Genomic DNA, 27,242 nt, shown 5'->3' on the forward strand with positions numbered 1-27,242 from the left:
AATACTCATTTATTTTATATATACATCCATGCACATTATGTTTAAGTGGAACGAGGATGCTAGCACTAATGAAGGTGTAAAAGGCACATTCTTTTCACACTGCAACTTGCAGTATGTAGATTTAATATATGATGTTTAGTTTAGTGATATAACCCACTGACTATTTTGTTGATTTTGGTAGAGTAATGCCTAGAAAATGGATGCCTCAGCTGCCAGCATCCACTTCATAGGGTGATACATGTTTGAAAGTAAATAAAAGAATCAAGACAGCATGTAACTATAGCACTGGAGCTGTAAAGCAAAAGTTATGGAAGCAAACTAATAACGCTAAAATTTATGCTACATGGCTGGTTTTGTAAAAGCTGTTATTCCCAAATGGCATTGTGGTATATTTCACTGCAAATTTCTTGGTAGTCCTTGACTAGGAGCACAAATGAGGGAACATATTTTTTTTGCTGTATGTGAATGTGGTTCGTGTATCTACAGTGAAGGGTAACTTATAACTTCTACCTTCATGGTTCCCAGTAAGGCTTTATGCCTCACCCTTCATCAGTCCAGAAAGCTGAAGACTTGGGAGGTGAAAGGCTGCAACACTGTACTTGGGCATTACAGTGCTATGCGTTTGTGTGAGTCTGATGATAGTGCCATTTTGCAATTAACTGTGAATCTGCAGGTTGTGCTTTAGAGTCTTCCAGTCCTTCACATTCTGAGCCACAGATGGTATTGGACCGTAAGAACTTTTACAAACAGCTAGTGTTCAAAATGTTATAGTTCAAGTAGGAGAGCGTCTGAAGAGAAATGGAAATTGACCTGAAAACAGAATCTGTAAAACATGATCATACCTGGCTCAGGTAGTTATTATGCCGAAAAACCTCATATAGCATTTTAACCATTTAAAGATAAAGGCTTGTTTATATTTGAGTTTGATTTTCCTAAATTATAAGGTTGCTTCAGTTCTTCTGATTTACTAACATACATTAAAATGTATTTTTATTCTCTTTTTTTTTTTTTTTGCTGGAAATCTATCTTTAAAACTGAACTGCAATTTATTAATTTCCTTTCAAGTTCTTAATCTATGCTTTTTTCTTCTGTGGTTAGATAAATGTGGAGAGCCAAATAATAACTCCAGGCTCCAATTTTGCACCTCTTAGAGAAAATACTTAAGAGAAGTTTGCAAGGTCATACTCCAAATTCTTGTATTCAATCCTTTCTTTCTTTGTAGAGAGGAAGCTACAGTCTGAATTACACTATTACACTGTCTCTAGTATCAAGCTCATCATTATTTCAAGGTCCATCAACAACCATATAATAGAATAACAATAATAAAAATTGTTAATATTTCCTGAAAATGTTAACTTTAAAACAGTAATTTTAATTTTTTTCCTACTCTTCTAGAAATGGCAATTAAAATATATCTTTAAGCAAAGAAGAAATATTGATAGAAGTTATGAGAGAAAACACCACTAAAATATGACCCAGAAGTGTCTGCTTTGGAGAAGTGTTTCCATCATCCACTCAAATCCAACTCTTAGTGCAGGGACCAAATTTAGCCTCTAGACTTGCAGCCTGGCTGATGGCAAGAAAGAGAATAATTCAAAAAGTGCTCTCTCCCCACTGATTACAGAGAAAGCTTAGGTTAATAACAGGTTTTTAGGCACTTCAGTAAAGGTACTTAATGGAAGATAGAATGAATCAGCACCTCAGTTTTCTGAAACTGGAATCACAAGGAAACCCAGATGCATAGGACTTAGTGACTGGCTGTCTAATGCCAGCCAGCTCGGAAACACTGGAAGGGGAGAAAAGTGTGAAATCATGCAGCTCTTTTAAACTGGAAATTGCAGACACCAATATTCATTCACAGCAGGTACTGCTGGATCCTTCCTGAAGATAAATATTAACGTTTGTTGTCTCAAAACCATTGCAGGTTCATTCATTTTCCATAAAGTGTGATTTTAGCCATATATTGTAATGTAGCAATTACATGATTAAAATTTGGATTTGATGTTCATTTCTCTTTCCTGCCTGAGGGGGATACAAAACCTTACATTCCTTTTCTCAGAGTAGTGCCCTACCACTGTGGGAACAATTTTAAGGCAGTCTGTAGAAGCTAGTGCATTGCACTGGAAACACAAAGCAAAATCAGACCCACCTGGTCGGAAGGACTAGATTTAAAAAAAGGTGTAATTCTCCAAATTAAAAGTGAGGACAGTCTCTAAGGACGAAAGTCTTGAATTTTCCCTGGAAAAATCCTTTATTTGACAAGTGACAATAATTGAAAAACGTATCAAAACATTTCTAAGAAATTTATGGGTGAGTTCCCTTATGCCTGTGGCAAATCATGTTTTTCTTTGTCCACTTGAATTTTTGTGTGACCCAGTTTCTACAGGAAGCTGAAGTGGGAGTTGAACTTACTGTGGCTAGATGAGCAGTTTAAGAACTACTCATTTTATTAAACTTAAATAGAGTGTGTGCCTGATTTTTATAAAAAAGCTCTGTCCAAAAATTTTGTCACTTCAAAACAAATTGCTTCATGTTAACAGTGGAAAGTCTTTTAAACTTAGGGTAGCTGTGGGGTTTTCAGATTCTAGAAACTGAAGTTTTCAAAATGAGCACCCTCAATTTAATCTTTTATTGACAAATTTTAAAACTTGTATCTGGAATTTGCAAATGTATTCCAAGTGATACAAACTTTGATAAAGGATTATAAGGCCATTAGAGCATTTTTTCCTTTCTGGACTTGAGCAAGAGTCTCAACATATAACTGCTATACTGAGTCCCCCCAGTATTCAATATCTAGCTCAATATCCTTTCTGCTGTGATGGCCAATAGCAGATGCCCAGGATAAGAGCATAAGAAAAGTGTAAAGAGTATCCTTTCTCAAGGTCTACATGTAAGTAGATGGTGGTAGTAATCATCAGTCTGAGGTTTTGTAAGTTTATCGTAAGGAGGGATGGAACAGATTGGAAATGTAGCAATCCAGTAATGAGTTTGATCTGTTCTGGTATAAATCTGTGCAACAATGTGGCTTGACAGGTGTCATTTGTGAGAAGTGTGTTCTGGCTTGTAAACTGGTGAGGCTGCTGTTTAGCTCGCTCATTGCTGTGATTGTGTTTTCTTTGTTCAATAACTGTTTGTTAAAGATATCTAAGTAGGTGCTTGTGATTCTTCAGTAAAACAACAGAAACCTGCCCAGTCTGAGCGTGTGGTTTGATGTGTTTTGCAAACATGGGCACTGTAAGTTCACACAGCTGTAAAACTTGAGAATATCCTCCTGTGGCCTCCCACGCTCACAGATAGTTACCTTAGATCTCTTCGAGGGGTAGGGGCCACCACCGAAGGAAGGTGGGCATGTCACTGAGTGGGATTTATTGAAATCAGGGCAGACATTCATAGATTTTTATTTTTCCAGTGCCTGCAATCTTGAAGTGCAAGATGCTGTTCATAAACCCCATTGCTGTTGAAGCCAGAAAGGATTCCTATAACTCAGCCAGATCCACTACTTCTGTTTTGGGTTTTTTGTTGTTTTTTAAATGAAAAAACAGAGGCTTTTCAAAACTAATATTTGAAAGGAAGTCAGGGAGGGAACAAGAAAAGTGATTAAATATTTGATTTTCAAAGGCAGCTGTGTAGAATACACAAAATATTTAATAAATGAAAAAATTCAAACTTCACAGTGAAAATAATTTCTGTTTTTGTGAGGTTTGTTTATGTCTTTTCGATGTAAATTTTAAGGACATAAATCCTCATGCTGCTATTCATCCAAGTACTAACACACATGTTAATGTTTAAAAGTGTTTTAAGTCTGGTTGAAGTTAATGGTATGAGTTGAAGAGTTTTGCTGAATTGGGAATCAAGTGTTGAGTTGTCATGAAGGGACAACATTAATTTTGTTTCTTCTTAAATATGGTCATATCGTCATGTCATGTGAATTCTTACCAGTGTATTGGTTTTGGTATCCATTGGGATTCATGGATGACTATTGTAAAGACCTGGTAACATAAGATTAAGAAAAAGAACAGGGTTTCTGGGATTTTTATCTAGAAATAAGTTTGTTCCCTCTTGGGTAAAGGCATAAGGGAATCAAGTAACTTTGGGAAAACATATAATGTGGAAGAGAATATCTGAAACATTGTTTTGGAAATACAGCATTCAGGAAACAAGCATAAAGGTGGTTACTCCAGATAAGTGTGCTATCCAGAGCAGATATTTTTGTTGTAAAATTTAAAGTAACAAATTGCTTTAAAAGCAGACACTAACATCACCGACTGAGGAAGTTGAAGCTCCTGTTCTGTTAAAACTCAATTTCGCTTCAGAAAATTACTCTAAATGAATTCTTTGTCTAATTTTAACAGATGTTATCACAGGGAACTGTTCTCCTGAGAATTGGCTTTATCATTCTGTCCTTGACCTCTTTCGGACTGCTTATGGAGAACAGGTAAGATACAAAACATGCTTTTCTTTTTTTCTCTCATTATGCATTATTTATCATTACATGGAAATCTCAAGTGTGTCAGAAACTATATTGATAAAGAAATATAGATACACTTGGACACATATGTTGTTGTCTGTTGACTAGAAGATAACATATAACTAGCCAGCACTTAAACCCAGGAGTGTTCCCATAGCAATAAGTAGCTATATCAATGTTGTGCCTTGCAGAAAAATTATGGGATGGGCTACTTATGTCACCTTCTGTGCTTGCATTTGCTGGGTCCACATCTCTGGATTTGGAATGCTGGCAGGCCAGTGAGACCTGCAGGCTGTCCCAAGGCCATTCAAGCTCAGACTGCAACGATATTGTGTCAGTCCTGTGTAGCATGCCATAGGTGTCAGATACAGTGATGGTACAGGAAAAGCACACAGCGTAGCTCAGAGTCATGTGAAGTCATGTCAAAATCATGTGAAGGACGTTGTAGACTTAACACTACATTTAATCAGTATGGATTCAAATCATATTGGATCTTGAATACACCAGCCCACTGAGACATACACTACGGAAGTAGTCCATACAGGCACTGTGACCCTACAGAAGAGTAAATGGCAGCTACGGTTTCTTACAAAGAAACTATTTGCCTGCCAGAGCAGAAGTCTGGAATAGAAGCTTCCTTTGAGATTGAGGTGCCACTTCAGCTTTGCACCTGCTGTTCATTATGTTTTCAGAAAGGAATACCTTTCACTTGTATGGACTGAACAGCTTATTTCAGGATAGGTGAAAATCTGTCAGTATGCCAAAGAGGTGTATAACTTAGCGAGTTAATAATGTGAATTAGTAAAAATTTACTAATTTACTAAAAGTAGACCAATGAAAAGATACTGAACTACTCATGTAGCAGTTTTCAGAATTTTGCTGTTGTCATTTTTGAGGTCAAAGGCAATAGCTATATATACAGCTACATTTGTGTTAGCTCATATATAGTTTGTGAGTATGTGTATTCTCCCCCCCCGAGGAAATTCAGTGTTATAGGTCCATGTAAGGTACATACTATAAAAACTTAACTATAAGGTTGAGAAAGATGACTTGATGTAAGTACAGGACATCACAAACTGTTTCTACGTTCTCTTTTTCACCGAAGTTAACAAAGAAGAAAAAAATGGATGTTAATCTGAATTACTTCCTGTTTCTAGGCCCAAAGCAGGAATTTTGGAAATCATCCGCTGCTTAGTCTTCGTAGCTGTGTACAAACATGGCTACTTAAGGAGTCAGTTTTCTTCCTTGGGCTATGCATATGAGGTAAGGCACTTATTTTGAAATGTCAGCACTGATGACTAGATTTTTTATCTGTTTAGTAAAAGAGGAAACACTAAACATTTATATTTTGCTTCCTTTTTTTAATTGTACTATTTGAGTAGAATATTGATTTTTTTTTTTAATCTCTTTATTTCTCACTTTTTATGATTAACTTGTAAGAAAATTATTGGGTTTTGCTACCAATTCCAATTTCCATTGAAAAAAATTCAGGAAAGTATATATTTACCATTTCTTGCAAAAATAATATATCAGTGGCCATATGCTTTGAAGTAAATAACAGAAATGTGTTGCTGAATTTGAACTGATTAAGTCACCTTTCATGAGACAATTCTGAAAATGCTTGGAGACTGGAGGAGTCTTAAATATCAAATATTTTGTTCTGTACTTATACCTCGGAAACAGACTTTTAGCCATTGACAAAGATAGGATACTGGACTAAATAGACCTTTGGTCTGATTAACTATGATTGCTTTTGTGTTCTTAGGACTTATTTTTACCCTGTTTGTGATTTTTGCTTTTTAATCTACCTTTTTCTTTTTTCAGTGCAGTTGGTATTTCATAATAACTCTTTTAATATTATCTGAATTAAATAACACTGAATTATTAATATGATTCTGATATGAATAACATTGCCAAGCTACCTAGTGCTGGTTACCAGCAAAGACAGTTATCAGCAAGGTTATGAACAGGTTGCTAGACTAGTAGAACTGTTATCAGAAAGTTACCTTTTGGCTTAAAACCAGAAAAAATGAAATAAAACAGTAGGGATTGAGACTTAACCAAGTTCAAAATTGTTCCTTTCATTTGAAATATCTGCAAAATTTATAGCAACTTTCCTAATTGGAGGTTTCTGGTAGGGGTGCTGATTCTCCTGCTTTTCTAAGAGATCAGGCAATAGGAGAATGGAAAAATATCTTATGCTACTGTGGGTCTTTTTTTTTTTTTTTCTTTTTCCCTGGGATAGGAAACAATAAGTATTGGACAATAATAAAAGCTAGATACATACCACTAATCAAGAATTGTTTTAATTTTTTTCCCATATTGTTACATTGTCAAACCTTTGGTTTATAAATCAAACAGTTCTTGAATTCCTTTGATAAGTCTGCCAGAACTCAGCAGATATTTGAAGGATTTTACTTGTATAAATATCATTTGGAAAATGTTTTTATTATTTACTGAGTAGCCCACTACAGTAGATAGGCTTGAAGCAAAAAATTCTAAAATTTGGCAATTAATTCTATAGCCCTTGAGATATAGCTCTCAGACTTCAATTATTTGGGTATTCTAACTGAATTTGGGGAGAATTATATGTCAAAATATACACTCCCACTTAAAAAAAAAAAAAAAAAAATCATGTGCTTGCCTTGCTGAGCTGTATGTGTGTGCACATATGTAAAAGTGTCTCTTACTAAGAAACGAGCAGAAGTAAAATTACCAGATTGTTATTTCTATTGTTTGTAGGGAACTATACAGCTTCCTACTCTTTCATGAAGAAGGAAACAAAATGGAATAGTTCTTATTCTGTTCTTTACATGTATCTGTCATTAAAATTTTAACTTTATTCCCATCCTGAGTTCTTCCCTACTGTACTTTCCTATCCCTTCTTGTGTCTAATGTTTTTCCTTTTATCCTTTATTTTATACTTCTCTGTTACTCCTTTTTTACTCCCTTGTGTGGCACTAAGTAGTCCATTTTTAACAAGAAACAGGAGTACCTTGCTCATATTTTTTCTTTGAAAATACTGAAAGAATAGGTGTCTGTCTTATAAATTGTTTGCTCTCAGTGAAAGCAGAAGAGATAATGCTTCTGAGTAATGCCAATATGTCAACACTAGAGACTTACATTTTATCATAAATCAACAAGTTTGTGTAGCTTTTGTGATCATAGAATAACAAAATAGTTTGGGTTGGAAGGGACCTTTAAAGGTCATCTAGTCAACCCCCCCCTGCAATGAGCAGGGACATCTTCCACTAGACCAGGTTGCTCAGAGCCCCGTCCAACCTGACCTTGAATGTTTCCAGGGATGGGGCATCTACCACCTCTCTGGGCAACCTGTTCCAGTGTTTCACTACCCTCATCGTAAAAAATTTCTTTCTTATATTTAGTCTGAATGTTTGTGATAAACTTCAAAGGGTCCCCCTTTTTGACATAAATGATCCACGTTTACTCTCAATGCATTATACAATTTCTGGATTCATGATGGGAATGTTCTTATAGGTGGTAATATTGTTATAATGGGACTTAAGATCAAAAAAATTCTGAGCAAAGGGAAACTGCCAGAGATTTGTCAATTTGTGCTGAAAAGTCTTCAAATTTTAATATTTTAGCTCAATATTGACCCCATCATTTTGAACCAACAGTACCAGAAAGCATAATAAGTAAACAAATAAATAAATAAAAGGTTTTCTCAGAAATTAGGTCTAAAATTTGTCCTAAAAATTGTTTCTGTTCAACATTCAAACAGGTTATCTATCCTTCATAATACCTGTATTTCATAGTACAATAGTGTTGATAAGTTTGAATATCTTGTGAGACTTATAAACATAGATCTAGCTTATAAGCAATTTTTTAAATCTCTGCCACATATGTCCTAGTAATTTTTATCTGCTTGCTTTTCAACTTCCTTTGCTCTGTTTCATTTTCAAATCCACTTACAATTTGAGAGGTGTAAATGAAAACATTTATTTAATCTTTTTGTTTGCCTCATGTAAATATTCCATCTTTAACATACACCTAGATTTAGCTGACTTTGATCTTTTTAATGTTACTTTTCTAGTACTCATAATCTGCAATATACTTAAATAACATCCTCCTTACATCATCATCCTTATATGTTACCAAATAAACAATTTTTTAGTAATCCAGTATTCATGAGCAATAGGAATGAATGCATGACATCATGTAAAAGAATTTCTGTTGACTTTTTTTTCTTTGGTCTATAAATTATGCCTTTCAGGGCACGCACTTAGGGATGAAGAAAAATGAACTGCAGGAGGCATGATGGCACTACTCAGTGTGTCTAGAATTTAACAAATAATTCTTAAGTTAATGGTGCACATTGCAGCAGATAAGTGCAAGACTGATCTTGCCAACAGCATGTTGAGTCATTAGTGAAAAAGTATGTGACTCCTGTCTATACATGTTGCTTTTTTCTGTGACTATATTTCATATGTTCATATTTCTCACGAATATTTTAGAACCAGTAGGTAAGATTTCAGAAGTAAATGTCCTTGCAGTACTATTTGCAGGGTACTCTAAGTAGCAAAAATAGGCGATTTAAATTGCAAATGATTGCATTTGGCTCATAAGGTGTGACAATTACCAGAACTTCTACATGGGAGGAAGGCCTTCTGGGTGAAAACTAGAAGGAAAATGCAGACGAAATGAGAGAAAACTAGGGGAGCAGTGAGAGAGGATAAAAGAGTAGAGGAAACAAGGAGCCAGGCTTTCCCATTTTGCCATTAAATTAGCTCAGGTGGGTGTGAAAAGCAGCTAAGGACTGCAATTCCAGCAGGAGGAGCAGTCCTGCCCTCTGGCTCCAGCCTCTAACTCTCCCTGCCCAGCTAATTGGGTTGGCCAGCTGGTCTGACTTATGCAGCCAAAGATTGTTCTTGAGATAAGTGATGCAACTTGCTGTGGAGCAAGAAAGATTCCTAATGCTGGGGCTCAGGGAGGGTTGAAGTAAAATGAAGCTAGAGGTGTGAAAGAAAGACTTCTGCTTTTGCTGAAGCTACAATCTTAATATGGTTGTTAACTGTGTGCACAGTCTAGTAAGCACAGCATTGGATCTATTGATACTTTAAAGTTGTATGTTACCAGCCTTGATTCCATGTGAAAATTATGTTATTTTTCTGATCATTTAAAGATATTGTTCTCCCTGCTATTGTATTTCAAGTCCGTCCAAGATATACTCCTGGGGTATCTCTCCTGGTGTCCTTTCCTTCTCCAAATAAGACAATAATTGGAAGTTATCAGACTTAGAAAAGTGATTTTTTTTTTTTTCTTATGGGAGGTGGAACAATGAACATTTCTCAGCATGCGTTTTCTGTTCCTTGTGCTGTATGTATTTCATATGGGTGGTTAGGTGAAAGAAGCAGGGTTTGTTTTGTGGTTTTGTTTTTTTTTAAGAAAAAAGGTGGTGATGTTTGAGGAAATTTTTAAATCTTAAGAAAATTGTTTCTGGGATGGAGGTCACTGAAAACCTTGATGATAGGGCACAGATATATTTGACTGGTTATAGACAGTAAACTGAGGAGCTAATGTGTTTCTGCTTGAGGATCTGTGCTGCCACATCCTATGCTAGTTAGTTTCCTTTAGGCTGATTACTTCATGCCTGTGTAATGTGATGATCATGTGTATTACTGAAGCCAAATCATTTTCTGTCAGCCTGGGCCTGGAGTCTCCTAACAACCTGGAGGTAGCAGAAAACATTGCTTGTGTGTTCAGTTATGTGACAGTTCAGCAGGCACGATATGTAAAAATAAATCTGTGATGATGGTGCACCTCTTCAAAGTGTTTCCATCCAACTGCTCTGGTTTGGCATCAGGCAGCATATTCCATGAGCTGATTTTGGTCAAGCACTGGCTGTTATTTGACAGTAGTACTAATGAGGAGCAAGTAGAAATGAGAGCCATTGACATGTTGTTGGAACTCTTGTCTTAAATATTTTCACCAACTCTCATAGTGGCTGCAACACAGTACTGAGAAAGACTCTTAAACTAAGGGGCTAGGAGTGAGGAAGCTGGAGGAGGAAATACAGGTGTCTGACTTGATGTGCTCGTTTACCTTTTGTCTTTGTTTCAGCTAAGGCATTGTATCTGGGAGTAAATCTCTTCATCCAGACTCCTCCCACACTGCAGCTTCCTGGGCTGCCTGGCTATGAAAGCATTGGCAGGCAGTATTAATTTACAGGTAGGAAGGACAACAATCTAGCAAAACTTTCACTGGGGAAAAGAGAGAAGAAGAGAGGTCGTATACACGTGTGCTATTTTGAATGAATAACTTATTTCCTTTTCTGTTTTATGTGGGCATGTGTTGCATTAGAAATATAACCAAATTTGGAAGACACATAAAATCTTGTGCTGCAGGGTATAATTCACCGCTTAACTAATGGAGGCAGAAATGAACTTCGTTGTGGTCAAATTGCTTATTTACTCCTCCTCAGTATCTAAACTTGGTAGATGCAGCTGTTCCAAACACTTTTGGAGACAGTATTCTATACCAAATGGACTGCTTCTCTGATGTTTGATGCAATTCTGGTATTTCTTACGAGTGTGTCAGCTAATTTGTCTGGATAAAATATATAATATCTCTTTATTAAAGAACTGATTTGCACTGTATTCTGTGTTCCACAGCAGTCCCTCTTAATGCGATGTATTACCACACTACTTATTTCTCCTTTCATCGTACAAAGACTTGCTGTTACCTCACTTGTTTCTTAGTGTAATTTACCAGCGTTGGAATACTGACTTATGAGTACTAACTTAAAACAAACATTTACTCATAAGAACTTATTTCCACATCAGTGATAGTTTTCTGCTCTGTAGCATTTTTCCTTGGTCCCTCATTATGATCATCTGTGCCGCATTTCAAAGAGCAGCATATCCCATATTTGGTTTCCATTAAGGTGAAAGCTCCATGCCCTGTACTATGATTTACGACCTCAGCATTTAGGCAGTCTCTGTGCCCTAACTAGATTGGCTGGTGTATTTGAAATGTATTTTAGAAACAAAGCTGGGGATGGAAGGAAACTCTACTGCCTTATGATAAAAAGCCTTGTCAACACACATGGAATTAAACAAACACGAGTTGTAATCTGTATTTTCTATGTTAGCTTCATTCAGAAAAGTCCACTATACCATGCAGTGTATCCCAGGGACTGGACTTTTAATATTCTTGACAACTGCCCTAAGGGGAATAATGTCCCTTAGAAAAAGTCACAGTAAAATCTGGCAGTAGATTAAGTTAGTTTCCACTTAGGTGTGACAGCAGAGTCATTACTGATTTTAGACTTAGCCAGTTTGAGAGTCGGCTTCACCACCATCAACTAAAGACTATGATGTATAGTTCCAGATGCTCTGGCCAATTGACCGTAAAATTGCTCCGCATTTCTGGCAGAGCAGCCAAGCTGGAGCTTTTAAAATCTCCACTCCCCGAGCTCAACACCCTCCCCCCTCTGCTTAAAAGCTGCTCATTATTCTTCTTCTGCCCGCTGATCTTAGCAAAAGAAAAACTTCTGGAATCAATTAGAAGTGTCTGCACTTGATGAGATTTGCACGTGAGTTCGGAATTGCGAGGCTTTGATAGTGTCAGCCAACAGCTGCAGTTTCAGGTGGTAAAATGGGGGAAGGAATTTTCCAGGGTTTATTTACAATCATAAAATAAAACAAAAATCAAGACAAGTTGGAAACCATCTAATGTGTCGTTAAAATGAAGCCTGAATTGGGTTATGTATTTATTTTGTCTGAAAAAAGTAAACTGGTGGTTTATTATCAGGATCTTTTCAATTACCTTGCAATTATTAGGCTGTATAGAGTGGTTGTAATAAAATGCAAGCTATGGTCTGTTGCTGTAGCTCTAACTAGGAAAGAGGCATCTGCTATTACTTTTGCCACTTTAATTGCTTGACAAGACAAGGAGGTAGTCATACTTAATAGAAATCAGAAGCATGCAGTCAAAGATGAAGCAAAGGTGTTACTCTGAAGATAGAAAATACCTATTCACGTATACTGTCTGAAATTTTGTGGTTTGTTCTGTCAACACTCACATTGATAGTCATAAAGTTTATTTTCTGACCCTTCTTAGCCCAAAGAAGTTAGCAGTTGGCTTGTATCTGTATGCAATGTTTGCATTTTAAAGATAACAGTCATGCCAATTGAAATTATTAATGTTCAGTTATACATCCGAGGGCATCTTTGTAAAAATGAAACTGTGCCATTTCACACACACTGCTACTAATTTGCACTGCAGACTGGTTTGGTTCATAAGTCAAAGCAAAATTTTTCTAAAAGCCAGTAATGCTGCAAACCCCATCGAACTCCATTTTTTTTCTACATCATAATAACACATGGATAATAATAAAAATCTCCATACCAGTGAATTGCTTCACCGATATTAATCCCTCGTGACAACTGAGATACTCCACATGGGTAGATGTTTCTGGCTGTGTAATTGCAGTTCCAGTACTAGAGTATTAACTGATATCTTTTTTGTAAATGCACAAATGCATATATTTGTTTCATACCTAGATTTCTTCTCCAGAGGTTGTACTGTTAGGAAAACTAATCTGTAGGGTAATTTTTTTTTTTTTTCCTTTTAAAGAGCTCAAAAAAGTACTTCCAGTGAAGGAGCGCTCGGAGAATGCCTTGTTTGCAGTATTAGTCATCTGTGTAAGCATGGAGGCACCTCTGCATCATAACACAGGCAGCACTGGCATACGCTGGAGTGAGAGGCAGGCCTACAGGTAGACCCCGCGCCGTTTGGATTCTGTAGGAGAGGTACAAAGACAGTTGGAGCAGACTTGTGTTTTCTATGCTTGACAGAGCCAGCACTTACTGATCAGTTTACACTCTTATACGTTTTACGTTCAGAGTTGATTTAAAGGTATAGCATAAAGCACATTGCAGTCTCTGAGTCAAAGGCAAGGGTAAAATGAGTGATTGCAGCATCCTGAATGAAAGACACCGTCTTGCCTGCTGAGGTTTCCCATCCACGCACATGGTGTGGGGAGGAGCAGAAGATACCTTCTGCATCGGTCAGACTGCGTCCTCCAGCCACGCTGAGCACCCCGGAGCGGGGAGCCTTCCAGCCACGCCGTGCACAGCTGGTGCGTGCGTGTGCTCTGCAGCCTAGCTGTCTTTAGCCTATCAAGCTCACCTGTGTGTATGCCTTCATTAGGGCAACCTGATATGCAAAATTAGTAGACTTCTTTCCAAAATCAGATAGTCTGCCACCAAAACTATTCCAAATGGCAGGTGGGAATTGTCCTAATCTTAACGAGAGGAGAGCTGTACCTGTGTTCCCAAGACCCTGAAGGCAGATTGGCTTAGTTTGAATTTATCCTCAACATGACATGCAGAGGGATTGAATTGGCTTTTAGGAGATGACAGCTTTAATTAAGCTAGCTATTTCTGATGGTGAATGAATCTGGGTTTGGCAGATACAAGGTGACCGCAAAGAACCAGCCTAGTATTTAAAGCATTTTGGATATTTTGTCTCACAAGATTTAAATAGAGAAAACCCAAGTGTAAAAAAGACATGCGGTCCGGGGTTACTCAATTTATATGTCTTGCAAGGGAAATGGAGGTACAAGATTCTTCTTCCCATAAATGTCCCTTCCCACTTCTGTAACAGTGAGCAGAATGTGGCAGCTGTGAAAACTTAGCATTTATGGAACAGAATGTCCAACATTCAGGACCCTCAGAATTGGGCTGTAACATAGGCCATTTGAAAGCCAAATCAATACCTCTATTTAGGAAAGCAGAAATTAACTCCAAATATTCTATAATATATTTTATTAGAATTGATGATTGAAAAAAAAATAATCTTTTGCTCAGTCTATTTTTTCAGAAGCTTATTATGAACAACAAAGAAAGAAAAGCACAGTAAAAGTCGAGCCTCTGTTTTTCTACTAGCAGCACCTGAAATAACCACAGAGACTAAAAACTAGTTCATGACATCTGGGCAATCGCATGCTAAATTCTAACCAGCCAGTGCCTCTTGTCTAATGTGAGCAATAGATCAGTAAGATAAAATCAAGCCATTATCTGTGCTGTGATTTATTACTGCCTTGTTATATCATTCCTTTGTAAGAGTTCTGTTTTCTATGATGTTTAGAGTCAGGGAATATAAAGAAAGCAACAATGCTATATATATTTTTATATTTGGGTATTACGCAAGGCAAAGAGAATGTTTTAAAATTTCCTTCTCCTGCCAAAGCCAAATAAAAATTGCCTGATGAAAGAAGATTAGCAAATGCTATGTTTAACAACTGATTCCCAAATGCAGAACACACAAAACACTTTGTATGTTTAAAAGTTGGAAATAGGTGTTATGGAGCAAAAAGTACATGTAAAGCTCTAGTTATCACTTGAAACTAAGGCAAAATAATGCAGCAACCCCCTATGGAGTCTGGGAGTGATCCCATCTGTCCTGACAGAATTTGTTTGGTTTATCTTCATGTGGAGCCCATGAAATGCCTGGAATAGGTTGTTTATTTTGCTGATTGGAAGCTAATACACAGTTGAAAGTGCCTGGTTTTAGTTTGAACATTTTAGATTTTATGGAGAAAAGGATGCTATATTTTGTCCTTAGCTATTACCTGGATTCATTGCACATCTGCATGACTATAAATCTCTAGATATATTTATTTCTCTTCTTGTTGGCTTCATGCAAGTTGGCTACAAAGAACAGTCAGATATTAGGAAATGGTTAAAAGTGGTGGTTAAACAGGATGTTAAGAAGCAGAATCTGGCCATTAACTGCATTGTTTTATATCTACATGTCTCCATACCTATCTCCACTTTCCTTTGCGAACGATCTAGTTAGATTATAACGTCTGCCTTTGTGCATACATAAAAGGGCCTACCCCACTTCTGTGCATTATGTAAGCAGTGAATAGAGCCACCATCATCCTAGTTAAATTCCTGGTCATTTTTTATTCCTGACTTTCAAGTGAAGCCTATTAAACAGTTGCCTTGTTTAGAAAACTTGGGGGTTTAGGTATACATATTTTTTTAAGTTCTCTGTTTTCTTCAGCTGAGTACATTCTTGCACAGTATGAGATATGTTCAGGAGTCTAATTCTAATATCTTGTTGGGCCATCTTCGCTTTTAATGAAAGTGTTGGCATAAACCAAGTCCATTCCAAATGTATTCTCCATACTATTTGTATGGCTGGTAATTAGCTTCTGGGGCTACCTGAGGCTTATTAAAATGCATCCCCAGACTATAAAACATGTAAAAAGCAAGAATTGAACTACCGGACTTGTAAACTGGACCTAAAAATAGGTTACCAAGATATCAGCAACTGAGAAAAGCTTCATAAATTTTAAAATTAGGGTACAACTGGCTAGAATTTGCCATGCCCTCTGGATAGAAGTCTAAAATGTGCAGTTGGCTGAAAAAAAAAGGCATATGCTTTTATATGTTTTTATTTTAAAAAGCACTGAAAAATATTTGAGACTTTTCTAAATAAAAGGTTCCAATTTTTAACTTTCCTTTCTCCTTCTCTTTCCTTTTATTATTTTTGCTTTTTTTTTTTTTCCCTATGTAAGAAAAAGGAAATGGAGAGGACTAATATGAGGACTTACACAGAGGAATTATTTTAAAAACTTGTAAAATAAAAAGCAAAAAAGTAAATATTACTCATGGGGAATTTCCAAAAAGAAAAATTTTAACCAGTTTTAGCAATTGTGTATTTGCATCCTAGGCTAAGATTTCTGACCAAACCTATTTGCTCCAGACAGAATTCTTCATACCATTTTATGGCCCTCTGTCAGTATCTACGCAGTAGAGAACATTTTTTGTCCTAACGGTGTGCTGAATATTTGAATTGGTCAGTAAAGACTCACTTAAAGACTCTGCTGGAGTCTCAAGCTGCCATTGCTCAATGTGCTCTGCCCCGTTGACTCAAGTAATAGAGAGCTATAGGAAAACTTCTTGTTCGCTAACCAAATCAAAATAAAATAAAACCTGCAAAATAATTTGAGGTCTGTGAAAACTGGAAATCTTTTAACTTCTTTTGCAAAATGGGAGACAAACGCAAACAAGTGGGAGGTTGAAGGTGGGTAATAAGAATGTTTCGTTCTACCTGGGCTGATACACTTTTATTTCACTTTACAGTTGTTTTTTTGTTTCCCCACTATTATAAAATAAGAACAGTCAAATGCCAGAAGAAAGTATTGCCTGAAACAAAAACATCTCATTCAAAGTTCTCCATTTAAAATAAAATCAAGAGTCTTCAACTTGCTGTAACTTCATTAATCTTGAACTGACACGCTTCAAGAAATAAATTGATAAAATTCTCCCATCTCTAATTCCAAGAGCAGAGGGAGATTAGTGAGTGTTTTGTCTGAGTGGCTATATGAGCATCTTGCTGTTGGAATTAAGCAGCTTTCCATTAGCAGAGGTATACTGCATATTACAAAAAAACAAACACTGTGAAGTTTTAACGCAGTCCTTGGTATTGGTAGAATATTAGCACCTGAGATTCAGATCAGCTTTTTCACACCCTGATTTTTTTTTTCTGTCATTTTACATTACTCAAAGGTAGCTCACTTGGAACCAATAGATAATTCTAGAGTAAGAAATTCTCAGTAGAGGCTCTGTGAAGATCTCAGAAAACCCTTTCATAGTTTGAAGGAGAGCTGGGTTCATCTAGGGGGGACAGGGAAGGGCAGAGTCTCTGTTTTATGTGTATATGTAGTGCATAGCTACCAATGAATTATATCAAAGAACAAGAAACAAATTTAAATAATAGCATGGTATATTCTTATATAACTTTTTTTTCCCACTGTAACGTCAATTTATACAGTGTTACTCTGATTAAGAACAGTGATAGAACAATTATAGTTTTATAGCCTTAATTTTTAAATAAATTGATGCCATCTTAACATGATGGTTTTGAGTATCTTACTGGACTTTTATCACCTTCTAAGTGTTTAGTAATTTCTGCCGGGTTCTTGTAAAGAGTCTTAATCCACCAGATGAACCAAATCTGCTCCTTCCAGCGATGTAAAATGGACAGTTCCACTCCTGGCTGTTGGAGAGTTAAGAAAGAGGAAAACAGGATCTTTAGTGGATCCAGGTTTATTTTTTTGGCTTTGTAAACTCTGTGGCTTTCAGAACTTATTAGCATCAAAAAAAAATCAAAAGCATCAGATTGCAAAACTAACAAAAATAATAGCTGTGAAAGCAGCATGCAAGCAAAACTGGTCCATTTTTTCCTGGACAGTCCACACAAAATCTGCCTGACAAACTACTTTACATCCTCTGCTGTTTTATTTTGATCTTTGTGGAGATCAAATTGCATGGTCTTCATGATTTTATTTTGTTTTGTAATGTGCAGTAATCCATACTATTAAGTTCTACACAAAAGCATATTGCAACTGTAAAATCTGCCTGTGTTAGACTGTGCATATTTGGGCATATATGCCAGTAATTTTGGAGAATCTGTAATATGTTTGGCAGTGGAGATTCTGTTTTTCAGAACTGTTTGTGTGTGGACAAATGTTTTCCTCTTCGTTTAGACGGAGTCTTCACAATGCAACTCATCTTTGGAAAATTGTGGTTCAAAGGGAACCATGTTAGCTTAATTTCTAAGAAACTGAAGCTATGCTTAATACCTTTCAAAACAAAGGTAGGTAGGTCTTCTGCTGAATGTCTGTCTGTTTGAAGGAAAACTCAGCTAAGACAGGTCACACTTCTGCCTTCAGTCCAAGGTATGGTCTTCTTTGGGGGAAGGACTTGGAAATTGGTGACTGCCAAGTGTATTATCAAGTGCAACATTATTCTTTTTTTGGAGAGAGTATTCATATTCAATTATTAGCCAGGTTAAAAGTGGAGTGGAAGGAAATGGGGGGGGGGGGGGGGGGGGAGAGACAGACATGATAGACCCTCTCCAGTCCATGCAGGACACAGCTGGTCCAAAGGGTACCTGTAATGATCTGGGAGAGAGTTAGGGTAAGGATGGAAAGTAGGGAGGATCTGTACATTCTCCCAAACTCCTTTTATTGCTTCCTTTGTAAAGGAACTGAATGATAAGAAGTTGCTTCTGTGATCCCACTCCTGCAATACTGTACAATTCCAACTTTACAGAGAGAGTGGGAAATGAGAGAAGAGCCTTGGGTTTATACAGCTTTATCTGCATAGCTTATATTACATCCTTCCAGCCCAGCTACCCTGATTTCTAAAGTATTTAGCCATGTCCTTGCAGACAGATTATCTCTTTGTAGTTTGGCGACAAGGTCAAGAAACCATGGTTGGATATACTATAGGCACATGCTAATCTTATTTCCCCAGTGCTCATGAGTTCCTGAACCAGTGATTTAAGCCTGAAGGTGATGCTGGATTGTAGTTTTGTCCCAAACTGCAGAGGAGACATTGCTATTGTTCATGTTCATTAGCAGAAGTTTTCTCCCTTAAAAATTGTATGAAGTCATCAAAACTGCAGGTTCAGCTAATGTTGTACTAATGCCAGGCAGGAATGCTGTATGACTTTTCTCCACCATCGTTTCCCTATTACGGTTAATGCAGTCCATCTTACTGAAACCAAAAAGCTATTGCCAGTACACCTCTTAAATTATTCTCAAGCTGCCAGCTGTGCCATTTGACTTTGATCCTTTCTTTCATGGTAATTGTCATGCTGAAATGTAAAACTAAAATATATTCTGCACCAAGTGCCACCTTTTCATACTTTCGAAGGATATTCATCTTCATGAGATTTCTGCAGATTTTACATGCTATTAATAGACTTCTCTATGTGCTATTGCTGCCATCAAGTGTAATTATATAATTATGCATGTGTAACTATTCATGTACAGTAATTTTTAAGGAATGCCAGCTCTCTGGAGCTCATTCTCATCCAGCATTTCCATACTGCTTAGCTTAAAAATAACACTTAGCATTACATGAAACGCATGAAACACCTCGTTGTTTTATTTTAATGGGAGCTAAAGATTGAAAAATTCTGGTTGAATATGCACTTTGAAGTATGTTGCTGAACAGACTAGGTTGCCTTGTTATTAGATGAAATTTGGTAATTTAGTGGCTTGCTTTCCTGTTTTTTTTTTTGCTCTCACTGTTAAGATAATAGAGGAAAACTGTGGAGTCATCAATGTAAATAAATCCCTCCATTACACAAACAACTATATTCACCTTACAGGTGTTGTTACATGCCAAGAAGAACAGCTCTAAAATATTATTCTGGACAACCTGGTTTAAAAAAATGCTTTCCAAATATGAAAATTGATATTGTATCTAATGAAAAATATTTAGAGAGGTAAATACTTTTTAACTGTTTTAGTGCTTTAGGGATCTGATTGTTAGCAATTTGGGTGGTTTTGACCTTTGCTGTATTAAGGAGGTCCTGAAGCACCTCGCTGTCCATTCACTCTACAGTGGCAAATCAGTACTTTAATGCACTAATGAGAGGCTGGACTGCAAGCAGCAAAATACTTCATCACTACAATCCCTGTTTGCAATGTATTGCTTAAGAGTAAATACTTCCTTTGTTAATTCTGAAGTCAAGCTAGTTGGCATCCAGGTATTTTAACAGTTGTTCAAGATACTGTCAAGTCCCGAAACAAAATGATAGTCCTGCTCCAAGGCACTACAGTGTAAACTGAGATAAAAGGCAGCAGATGAATGTGGACAAGAATTAGGGCCAGTGGAGAAATCACAAAGTATTTCTATGAAAATTGAGCATGTTGATAATGGGAACTAACAGAATTAGCTCAGGGAACAGAGAGATATGCTGAAAAGATCCTTAAAATGTTGAAAATTATCTTACTTTTGAAAAGGGAGCCAAAGGAAAGGTACCTAGAGAGGAATGATATAGCCAAATGGAAGGTCTAAAACACCCATTTATTTCAGTAGCATTCTGGTTGGACATCAGTAATGTATAAAGGTTATAGCAGAGAGCATTGTGATGTTGGAGATATGAGAAGGCAAGGGCCTGGATGAGAATCCTAGATGCATGAATGAATAAGACTAATTATCTCAGGTATGTTATTAGGAAAGAATCTGCGTATGTGGATATGGGGAATCTCGGGAGAGGTGGGAATCGAAGATGATATATAAACAGTGATGATGATATCTAGAATTATAGGGAAAGAAGGAGGCAAAATTTAGTTGGAAACACAGGAGATAAATAATTTATTTAACTTTGACAATCAGACACACAATAATATTGGGAAGGCTGCAATTTAGTTGGCAGGGGAGGGGGACAAGACTTGGAGAAGAGAGTGGGATCTGCATAGAGAGAATAGAATTTGTGCTGGCGGTATTAATCTCTAGAGGAGTACAAAAGCAGAACAAGGACAGAGCTTGCACAAAAACTAGGTGTATCTTCAGTTGTACATGATGGCATAAGAACTTGATGTATCTACTGAGCCCTACATAATGGCATAAAATAAACTTTCTTTATATAAGATCTACACAACAGATCTTTTGAGTAAAAGAAAAAAATGATAGAAATATCTTTTATGTAAAGAAAAATGTCCAAATATACAACAGATGCATAGATTTATCCTTGCCGAGTTCATGGTGGTGAGACTTTTGGGGGTTGGGTTTTGGGTTTTTTTTTTGAAGCACTTGAAAATGAAATTTTCTGGCAACTGGGACCCAATGCGATCCCTGGTCACGCTGCAGTAGAGTGCTCTATTACTACAAACAGACTTTACTATTGTCGGAGAGAATTGACTGAGTATTAAGCTGTGATATAGCAATTGTTCAGCCACCACTGTCTTCTGCAAAAGCAGGAATAAATTGAAGTAGTGTTGAGAATTCAGTAAACAATGCTTGTAACAAATCAATAGCCAGAAGAATTAGAGGTCAGGGTGCTAAAAAGGAGTTAAATCTTTGCCATTAGCTGTCCTGGCTGGTGCACATAAGAACATACGCTTGCCTTTAACCTGGGCAAAACTTCATTTATTAGCTCTCTTCATATGAAAAAGGACCTTCTAAAATAAGCCTTAGTATTTACAAATGTTTCCAGAAAGAAGGAAAGAATGAATCCTGTAGAAAATCTGAAGTAATATATAGGCAACAATAAAGAAGGGGTTTGGGAGAGGGCTTCAAATAACTGAAGTGCTACTGAGACATAAGGACACTGGAAGACTTTATGATGGGAAGAGGTGAGGAAAAATAAGGTGATGAAGTTGTGTGAAAGGATGCAATAGAAGGAAAGGAAGAAGAAAAAGCAACCTGATTTGTCAAGTAAATGGGAAAATGTTATGGAAAAAAATTATTGCTAAATGGTATTGCTATCACATGTTTGTAGGGATCAAATATTAATTCACTGGATTGTTCTCATGTAGTTCTAATAGGTGAAAGCAGTGGTAAAATTAAGTGAAAATTAAAACAACAACTGCTTGAGAAGTTTCATAACAGTGAGTTTGGTGCAATTTTGAAAAAGTGAATAGTATTCTGAAGTGAGATAATATGTGTTGGTGGGCTTTTTCTAAACAAGAGAGAATGAAGATGTATAAGCAAACATTTATGGTAAAAGGGGTACACACTCCCTTCTAAAATGTTTTAATTTTTTTAACAACTGTAACCCAGTGCATGATTTGGGACTATTCTGGAGGATCTACCATGCCTGAGGGAACGTCTCTAAAGTTTCACTATGAGAAATACAGAGATAGTATTATTTTTGCATTAATTTAATATATGTGTACATTTTCAGAAGTAGAAGACATTATACATTGACTTACATTTAAATATATTATAGAACCCAAGATTAGCTTCTTGAAAAGCAGTGCAGCAAGAAAAGACTTAGATAATTATAACATCTACTGTGAAATTCTGCATGTGATATTACTATTTAAAATAGCCATAGTAAGTACTTTGTGTGTTAGTGAAAAACATAACTTGGAAATGTTTGCATCTGACAGTGATCTATTTTAAGTAAAAGAAGAATATTGTTTAGGTGCTAGTGAGAAGTGTGAATATTGTGATTGGCTACTGCACAGAAACTTGCAGACAGGTAATATGTGGAGAGCAAATGAATTGCTACTGTGTAAGCTTAAAACTGTAGATGCAAAAGCTAAAATAATATTTACCTATACATGGTATAATGAATCTTTATTGGCAGCTGGTATTCACAGACTATTTGAAAGGTGGTATTGGCCAGACACAAGTTAGTTGGCAGAGATCTTGCCTAGTATATATTTGCAGAGCCTGTCTGCATAAGGATGCTGGCAGATTTACCCTGATTTCTATTCCAGGTGACAAATTTCTATCCAAGCATATGAATGATCAAATATTTTCCACTGGAATCTGGGCACTGTAAAATTTCTGAAGCCGAGTAGAAAAATTGCAGGATTTGCTTAAACTATAATAGCCTCTGCATACCAGTGTGACAGCAAAATATTTCCACTTGGACAACATCAGGGCAAACTGGGCAGAATTGAACTAAACATTTTTCTGGAAGACTGATGGTATTTTGTTGCCACTTGTCAATGGCATTCTTCTCTTAATCTAGAAGCTGTGATCACTGTAGTCTTCAGTTAATTTCTGCGTGAAAATTAAGCAACAGCAATGGAAAGTACTGGTGCACTAACTTAATCTACCAAAGCAAAGAACTCTGTCCAAACCAGATGAAAGCTATACCATAACCACATTAGCTTATTTTTTTCCAATGCAAAGCCGATTAAGAAATAGAACAGTTTCCATTAGTTTATTTGTCTTTCCTGGAGCAATTACAATTGCTAAACTTTCCTAAAGTATACAAATGTGGAGTCTCCCCTTGTGACAGGTTGTTTAGATTTATAACTAAAGCTAGCATTTCCATCTCCAATAAAAGCCAAACAGACATTTAATTATGGTGCGTGACATTTCTGACTAAAATAGAGCCAACAGAGCCTGTCAGACAGCCCTCATTGTTCATGAATTTTGAACAAATTGGGGATCTGTGAATTTATAGCCAGGTTTTTCTCTACTATTGTTTAAAATAGCACACATGGAAAACACGCCATGGGTGTGTTGTAATTCAGCTTTAATGATGTAACACTTGGTTTCAGTCAATTGTTGGAGGATTGCGGTAACACTGGTTTAGTGCTTCAGACATTGCATGTTCCTTAGCAATTATAGTCCAGCTTTCAATAATGGCTGTTGGCGGGATATCCACAAGTGAAGTCATAGCAATTTTGAAAAAGAGCTAATAAAAATACACCTGCCTTGTAGTGGAAAACGAGCCTTTAATATCTTTGCTTTGAAGTTGAGTGAAGCCCACAGCATTAACTAACAGATACCAGTATTATGATGCAGTAATCCACTCCCCCAGGGGAAGTCAGGGGATTGCAGTATGAAAGGCTACTATTTTCTAGTCACATATTTTTTAGTCACCATAACATCATGAAGGAAGAATGGGAATAACGAGGTGATAATAAAAAGTGGAAGGGGTGTTAGCTGTAAAGTTAGGAATATCCAAAGCCATCACAAGCTGTAATTCAGGGATGCTACAACTTAAGTGATGTAGTTGTTAGTTTTAATACAATTCCTTATTTAAATACATCCAAATCCATGTTTTGTTTGAACAGTGTATGGAATATTAAAACAGTGTTTAAGAAAAAGAATAAGAAATATTTTCTTCACACAACTTCTCAGCTTTCTATTCTGTTTCTATTCTGGATCAGTTTAGCTTTTGACAACATTTTTCACAGCCACTGAATATTTGCGGCCATTAATAATCCTCAGTTGGTTTTCTTCACCGAAAGATCCAGGGTGGATTCCTTTTGTCCTTTTGTTAAATTCTCTTTTATATTCTCTCCTGATACATTTCATATGTTTTGAGTTCTTTTTCATTTTAGGAAGCATGTGTGGTTACGTCTTATGGCATATACAGTCAAGTTACGTGTCTTTCTAGGGCAGTCCGTAATGCAGTAGTTATATGCAGTTATAAACTGTTTGGAAGAAGTGTAACAAAATGTATTTTCAATAAAAATGGTGGGAAAAAATCCAACCTCTTTAACTGCTTCTAAAATGAGAATAGGAAATTGGAGGATCCATTCCTGCCTATTGCTAAATTAGTGACTGCTTAGGCAAATGACAGAATCTTTCTTTGTGTTGGTCCAACTGAGTGGAAAATGCATCCAAGAATGCCCACATTATAATGCGTTTATTAGGTATGATTACTGTGTTTGTAAAGAGCCTCTAGAATTACACTATGAAAGGCCTTAAGCCATTGGAAGTTACACTGTTGAAGGAAACACAGTTCCCTGCATTCTCTTTTTTATTCTGCCCAAAACTTTGTTGTCTATTGTGGCACACTTCTCCCATCACAGAGACGGTTGTACTAGTCTTACTGTAGTGAACATGCCTGACAAAACTTTAAGCCAGGAATGTATAATGAGAGCTCAGCTTAGGCTTACAGTTGTTCGGTGTGATATATTATGCAGCTCTTTTGCAATCACTGCTGTTGCAATTAAGATCCAAACTACAAAAAAACTGTATGGGTATATAAACAAATGGGCCTCTTATCATAGTTGGAGGGGAACAGAATATAAAATGATTGATATCTTCTTAGCACAACAGGATTAATCTGGAAGTTGGCAGAGCTACTTCCGTATTAATCACTAGATATAATTTATGAAAAAAAAATCTAAAACATTTCGATCAGGAATTTGTCTGCAACCCAAAGCAGCTCAGGAACCCACAGGATACAAATCCTACAATTAGACCTTCAGTTTCAGCTCTGTTAGAGGTTCCTTTTCTTAAAATAACCAGAATTTGAACTGTGTACCTTCAGGGCTGGATGCTGCTTCTCTCATCCTTATCCTCACCCCCACCAATGTAGTAGGGTCCTCTAAGTGGAGAGGTGAAAGATAAAGGGCGCTTAACCCCATGCTGGTCTGATCAAACACTGTTCCCTGCTAACACAGGAAGAAACATTCATCAAAGGGATATCACTTGAGTATGATCCTACAAAGACGTGCACACATGCTTAACTTCACGTTAATGGGACTATTTAGGTGCATGAAGTTAAGCATGTGTTTTAAATCTTTGCTGGATTGTAGTCTATATTTTCCTTTCCACTAACCTGAGCCTTTATGCAAGGCAGTTACCTTACTGGTCTGAAATGCTGAAAATTCTCTCTGTCTATGGAGAAGATTTTATATGTCTGAATGTACTTATTGATCTTCCCTAGTTGCCATGGGATTTTAATGTTATTATGTCTGTGTTTTCTATTTTTGTTTAGGGTTAGTAGCACATTTTCACAAATTTCAAATAACTTGTATAAACTTGCTACTTTTTCAGAGCAAGTATTTATATAATTACTTTTCAAATGAAAATCCAAATAATTCTTGGTTTATATTTAAAAAAATCTATTAATAAGAATACGGACTTCTAAATTTTGTACTAGTTTTTACTCTTAAATAAGTCTTTAACTTTCTCTCAACCTTGCTGTAAAATAACTAAGGGAATTATCTATTTTACTGATTTCTGTTGTATCATTTTGGGAGTGAGTGAACTTGTGCTGGGATGGGAAGATTTCCTATTCAGCATTCAAATTAGTAAAAAGAATGTAGAGAAGTGCTGAATCAGAGCAAAATATTTAGGCTCTGGAAAGAGGAAGAAACATAGTGAGCTTTTAAGCTATTACAATGCTCAATCCCCTAGCTACATTTAAGTACACTCTGGACTGAGTGCTAGTCACAAAGATTTTGTTGTGCTGGGTAAACCAGATATATCAGGAAGCTGATCCGTGTCACTTCTTGCAAACTTCATAGTACTGTCACTACATATTTTACTGCTGTTCTTTTCTCTGTAGAATTCAAGTGTGTAATTTGCATCATTACTCTGAAAGTAAATTGCTATTGAGTCTTGACACCTGCCAGCACTGGTATTCATTTCAAGCTGTAAAGCACTACTTTGAAATAAATATTGGGAAACTCATTAAATGTTGTCAGCTGTATCATCCATGTTAGCATAAACTAATATAGTGAATATTTCTGGATTCTATTTTTTACTAAAAAACTGAACAAAACTCTTTGTGAACACTTTTCTATACTTTAAAAGTATTTTCTAAAGCTAAGTTCTCTGATTTTTATCAATTTTATACGCACACTATTTTTCCCATATGTTCCTATATGAGAAGCGTGTACAGTTTCTGGTTTTATACTTAGAAAGTTCAACGTCCAATTAAAGGATTAAGTGGGCCAAATCTGACAAGAACTCTGAAAGTGAAATTCCTCTAGCCTCTGTTATTTCCAAATTCGGATATAAACTAAATTTAATGGAACTTAGAGACTGCATAGTGCTTAAAGTCAGTAGAACCTAGATTCTGACCCTGGCTGGTCCTGGATAACTCCCAGTCATTTCAGAGGAGTGGAGTGTAAACATCCGAGGAAATAGTTTTTTGTTATTTTAGGTGTTGCATTAATGCTTGCGATCATTTCTGCTTTACTTATTTCTAACAGAAATCTTCCCTGCCTTGTGAAGCATATTTACCTGCTCCATCTTTAGGTAAACTGTGTCTAACCAGCTTCAGTGAATCTGGACTGAGATGTGTCATAAGGAAAATTACCCCTACAAGTGTAATATATTAAAACAAGGGTAATCACACATATTCAGCAGATGATTGCAGCTGAAAAGTGTATATAAATCACTATTGATTTCCTGCGGTGTTGATAGACTTATTTTTTAGAAGCTCAAAGGGAGAATGTGAGAGGAAGAGAAACGCTTACCATTAGCTTGATGTGCCCCTTCATGCTTGTGGTCCTACAAACCTGTCACCAATCCAGTTCAAAAAGATTCTGAATTATTTTTTTTTT

General features: G+C 36.5%; 1 protein-coding gene across 1 annotated transcript in view; it reads left to right on the forward strand.

Moving 5' to 3' along the window:
• The window catches only part of AGMO (alkylglycerol monooxygenase), a 198,192-nt gene that overhangs the window by 109,224 nt on the left and 61,726 nt on the right, over nt 1-27,242 (forward strand). Inside the window, exons 11-12 of the mRNA XM_030010075.2 lie at nt 4,353-4,435; nt 5,626-5,731. Coding sequence (XP_029865935.1) covers nt 4,353-4,435; nt 5,626-5,731 — 189 coding nt within the window. The remainder of the gene's footprint in view (nt 1-4,352; nt 4,436-5,625; nt 5,732-27,242) is intronic.

Source organism: Aquila chrysaetos, chromosome 3 (genome assembly GCF_900496995.4).
Source record: "Aquila chrysaetos chrysaetos chromosome 3, bAquChr1.4, whole genome shotgun sequence".
NCBI lineage: Eukaryota > Metazoa > Chordata > Aves > Accipitriformes > Accipitridae > Aquila > Aquila chrysaetos.